General features: G+C 30.7%; 1 protein-coding gene across 1 annotated transcript; it reads left to right on the top strand.

Annotated features, from left to right (window-relative positions):
- Window positions 1-1040: 1040 nt before the first annotated feature.
- LOC108576782 (GDP-D-glucose phosphorylase 1) lies at window positions 1041-5095 on the top strand. The gene is made up of 5 exons (XM_017939841.1): window positions 1041-1229; window positions 1812-2092; window positions 3047-3149; window positions 3509-3815; window positions 4962-5095. Exons 1-5 carry the CDS (start codon window positions 1041-1043, stop codon window positions 5093-5095), a joined length of 1014 nt encoding a protein of 337 aa, XP_017795330.1.
- Window positions 5096-5687: the final 592 nt, after the last annotated feature.

The raw sequence follows: 5687 nt of genomic DNA, 5'->3' as shown, positions 1-5687 counted from the left end.
TAAATTCGTTATTTTTATCATTACATATAATTTCCAGAATTTTTAAGTTATAATTATATTCAAAGTTCAGCTATACAGTAGATTATATTAATAATACGAAGCGCTTACTTTAATATGGCCACGTAAACTAATATCAGTATTTTGGATATTATAAAACAAAATCAGAAAAAGCGTTATCCGTTCCGAAAGAGCACATATTTTGATAACCAAACAAATCCGGGTCTTTGCTGACCCACGCGGATTTCTCGCTAATACTTTTGTTGCGTAGACTTGGATTTCTTTCCTCCAATTGACACTATACATGTAACTTTCCTAAGTGTAGATCTGTTGAGGAATGTATATTTACATTTAATTGCACCTAAAACATTAATTTCCAAAATACTCAAGTACAGAAAACTGTTATTGTAAAGGAAACCTCAGGAAATGTATTAATATTGTTTTAAGATTTAGAAAAGTGAAAAGAAAATATTTTTGTTATTTCTCAATAATACAAATAATTACCTTTAAAAAATTGCTTATAAACCCAAAAATTTCTGACAGAAATGAAGAAAGGCATGCCACTACAGATCAACAGCCACCATTTCTATGCCTCAAAAATCGACATGTGGTTCATCTATTACCAACTACTCACGCGAAGTTCGATCATTGCCTATTATCTTTGTTCATAGAAGAATAAGTGTCATAACCTTACTCTATCGTGATTGGCTAACTATCAGCGAAAATGTAACAAATTCTCTGCCATCTCCCACTTCCTGGGCCTAACTCCTCCCTGAACTTTATCGCCTAAATTACAATTCAAACGCTTGGAATATGTGTAATTTTCGTTCGACAGATTTTATGACACGCTATATTTCTACGGTTACTATACCTGACGAACTGATTTTGCCAAATCGAAATCGATAAATGACAAACGTCACTCTGTGTGACAATATATTGTAGTACTAAAGTTGTGAAGTTTGCTTGCTCCGTATGTGGACATAGGTTAGGTATAGATTTAAAGTAATTTTAAAGTTTAACTTTACTTTCTTTTTAAAAAGACTATGTCTCACAATTCCCTTAATGAAGCAAATTGTGACTTTATTCAAAATAACGAAAAAGATCAGAAATCTAGTTTTGATTCCATTTTGACAAAAAGATGGAAAGAAGCTCAAGAAAATAGATTATTTCGTTATGTTTTAAACATTCAAGATTCAAAGATATTGGATGGAAAATATAAATTCTTGGCACAGGTAATATTATAATCACTAAGAAATTATATTAATTTTTAAGTTTACAGAATGACAATTTGAATGTTTCACCTTATATTTTGAACAAAATTATACAATTGTGTTTTACTTAGTACTATTATTTACTTATTACAGTTTTTGACAATATTATGATTTATTCTTCCTATCCATAGTATAAATACAATACAATCTCTAGTGTATTTAAGTTGACAAGAAACATGACTGGATACATAAATTTTTGGATAGCAGTGCATCTACTTTCCCACACAGTATTCTATATTTCAGGAGGAATAATAAAAGTAGTAGTTGTAAAGAATAAAATGTAACATAAGTGTAGTACTTTGCAATTATTGCCAGTTTACACTTAAAAGTTATTAAAATTATTTAATGTTTTATAAGTTAAAACTATAAATCTGATTCCATTTAAATATACATACAATTTTTTATTAAGTCACATTACTTTAAAAATCTTCCCTAATTATTGGTAAAATCTATACGTACAATTTTTTATTAAGTCACATTACTTTAAAAATCTTCCCTAATTATTGGTAAAATCTTAATGTTGAAACTATCTACTAATTTCAGTTAAACATTGATCGTGGTTATAAAAGAAGATCTCCTGAAAATATTACATCAATGAAACAACCTTTTAATGAAAAACATTTTAACTTTACAAAACTTGTACCGGAAGAACAAATAATGAATCTAAATAGTACAAATGAAGAAGATATAATTGCAATCAATGTTAGTCCGATTGAATATTGTCATTCTTTACTGTTACCACAAAAATGTAAACAGTTGCCTCAAATGGTAACAAAATATAGTCTATACAAAGCTATTGAATTGTTTTCATTAAGTTCTTCTTTGTAAGTATGTTGAAATTTTGAATTACATTGAAAGGACATTAGAATATTAAATATTTACTTCATATGTGTATGTTTTATATGTTAAGTATAGTGAAATAGAGTTAACACAAAGAATTTAGTTCTCATTAATTCATTTCAGTTAAAACTATCAGATCACCTTATAAGTAGTGTCAGTTTTTCTATTAATTTTGAATATACTTTTCTGACTTGTTTTAAATAACAAAATAGTACTATTAATAATATTCAGCTTGGTTGCTATTTGATTTTTACTTATGTTTTCAAACAGAATGAATTATAACAGAATGAATGACTAAAGTTACTATGTATACAATTTAGGGAACACCATTGGCATTTTGTGGCTCCTAAGATGTCTACACAGTATATACATTTTATGTTTCCAACTGTATTTTTCTCTCATTTTGAATACATACTGAATTCATTTTGAATTCATAATGCTACAATAGAACTTTATGTACACTGATTTTTTAATGTTTTTGTTTGAATGAAATATGTATATTTGTTTGTACACATTAGATGCATGCTTTAGATTAAAGTAAAGAATAATCTTCAAAATTATATTAAACAATCTGTATATACAATGTGTTTCACCTAATTTTTAACCATGGTAATGAAACGAAATTTTGAGGAACTGGGGAAGGAGACCCGAATATAAAATTTTAGCTTCGGATATTTATTAATTTCTCAGATATTAACGAAAAACTTTCGGTATATTATACATACATTGAATTCTGCCTACAACAACTTGGCCGGCCACCAATTCCTCAAAATTTCGTTTCATTACGATGGCTGGGTCATACCGTACTATATCCCTTAAAATTTATTAGTATACACTTGAAAATAGTTTTAAATAAATAAAGTATTAGTTTTAAATAAATAAAGTATTACATAAATAAAGTGGAAATTAAAGTCATAACTATAGCATAATATTTCCAGGTATCTCAGAGTGGGTTTTAATAGTCTCTGTGCTTACGCATCTGTAAACCACCTTCATTGGCACCTGTACTATTTGAATTGGAAAATGTTATTGGAATACATTGTAAATAAGTACTATTTTTGCATATTACCATATGAGAATCAATTTTATGTTACATAAACACAAAATTTTACAGGATTAACATATCATCGCTTTTGATTAAATTTATTAGTTATTTTGTTTGAATTTTCTGCCACATATTCATTGGTGTAGGGAGGTTTGCTCGGTTACAGGGATATTTTAAACGTTAATAATTAAAAACCGAAGCCTCAAACGCAATTATTTTATTGTTAAATTTTGTCTTATATCGTCTTCTAAAATTACTCCCTGAATTTTCTCCCAGGAGAAGAATCACTTTCTTTTCGGTTAGACCACGATTTCTAGGAACATCCTGTATTATTGTCATCGCTGTTAATTTTCAGGATCTCAAGGAATACGCAGGGCCAGTGCAAATATTACACGAATATCCAGCAAAAGGATTTTGTATAAAATATTCTAACGTCCAAAATATAGATAATTTTGTCAATTGGGCATTTTTAATAATAAATTATTTACAAAATGCAGAAATAGCACACAATGTTTATATTACAAGAGCGAAACTAAATCTTCAAGAAGAGCATAAGGATCTAAGAATTTACATTTGGGCTAGAAAACCCAGTACAGGAATTAAAGATACTGTTGTTTTCAACCCTGCGATATGTGAACTTTTTGGACATCTTTCAATAAAATGTAAGTAACTTTTAGTACACAAAGTTAACCATAAAGTTTTACCACTGTACAGTATAACAGAAAAACGTCATTATTTACTGTCTATTTACATTATAAAATGAAAAAAGTAATTTGAAAATTCATGTTCAAAATAAGGCACGCTTAAGTATTCATATAAAGAAAAAAAACATGAAGACTGAACAGCGCGTACAAAAAAGAAACATTTTGGAAGAGTGGCGAACAGGTGGCGCCACTTGACGGCGGTTTGTGGCGACCTCTACTTCCGCTCAGCCGTCCCGCCAATTCAATTTCCAGTACATCGTCATCCGTCGAAACCTCAAAAAGCTAGCGACTTCTACTTCCGGCGTGGAACGTTTTCCAGCGTGTCACAAGGAAAAACGTTCTCCTTCTCGAGCCACCAAGTCCAGTTTTTTGTTTCGCATAAAAGTCACTGTTTTCATTATATTATTAGCTACCACGCGAACTTGGCTTTATAATATTTGTAATACCACACATGAACATAACTACAAGGATTGGTACTGTTACGGTACCATGTGAACATGGCCTTATGTTAGATGGCTCCACATGACATGGACTTAAACGCGCCAAATTCAAACTGTTAACTGATACAATCGAAGCAACAAACAAAAGTTTGTTAGTACTTCCACGGACTATTACTTAGCGACGCTTAATAAATAAACGTTGAATTCGGTTACTTGGCATCGAAACATCGCCAACATGTAAAACCACTCTTTCTTAATGAGCTAGGAACCAATCAAATGACTTATTAAATAATAAGTAGGGAAACGATTTATATTACTTGATATTAATGTCTCGGCATCGCTTCGGCACTCACTTGTCTTTTAGTGCCAAAAGAGATCAGTTGCGTTACCTGAGTATTCCGATTTTGAATAATTTATTCCGAATAATTTTCCATTTATTTTTATTCAATCTTCCTTTAAAATTAACATTTCACCAGAAGGGTATCCGGATCCTTTTTTCATGCCTTTTTAACATACTGAAAAATAATTTATGTAAATGTAACAAATAATGTTCGTTTATATGATATACTTTCTTAGCTATTTGCTACTGTAGAGGATAAGTATTTACATTTATTACATGATTTCTACAAATTATTTATTCATTTTTATTTTACGTTTGTTACAGCCGAGGAAACATATAAAAATCTAATGGAAGAACATGTAACGTGCATACTACGAGATATAACCGAAGAGATCTTTTTCTCAGTCTACGACAAAATAAAAAATTTAATAGAATGCCAAATAAACACTGCTACCTAAAGATATGATTTCTGAAATAATGCAACAACAATTTCAAATAATTGCCTTATTTTATTAAAAACAAATTAAATAAAAGACTTAATAAGATTTTTAATTACTTCATACAGTGAAGCCATAAAGATATGATTTCTGAAATAATGCAACAACAATTTCAAATAATTGCCTTATTTTATTAAAAACGAATTAAATAAAAGACTTAATAAGATTTTTAATTACTTCATACAAGTGAAGCCATTTTAACTCTTTCGCGACGGCGGAACTAGGCATCAGTACGCCACTAACGGAGTGTTGCGTTTTTGGAGCTCCCAGTGTGTCCGTGTAAAATCTTAGAGGAATCTTAGAGGAATATTGTTGAGGCCTTGTTCTGTATTTTAAAATAAATCCAGTAATAAATCTTCACTTTGAGTTGTTGAGGCGACGCGCTTAGTGGGTGCCGGATATAACCGGCGCTAGTCGCGAAAGGGTTAATTATAGGACCGATCCCCCTTGTCGGTGGAGGAGCAACGCTGCGAGGAGGAATTCCAGGCGACTCATTCACGGGACTCAACTGGCCGCTACCTCGTTTGACTGCCTTTCAAACGAGAGCCCAGTA

The sequence above is a fragment of the Habropoda laboriosa genome, unplaced genomic scaffold, assembly GCF_001263275.1.
Source record: "Habropoda laboriosa isolate 0110345459 unplaced genomic scaffold, ASM126327v1 scaffold409, whole genome shotgun sequence".
Taxonomy (NCBI): domain Eukaryota; kingdom Metazoa; phylum Arthropoda; class Insecta; order Hymenoptera; family Apidae; genus Habropoda; species Habropoda laboriosa.
This window is presented reverse-complemented; position numbering and strand designations above follow the sequence as displayed.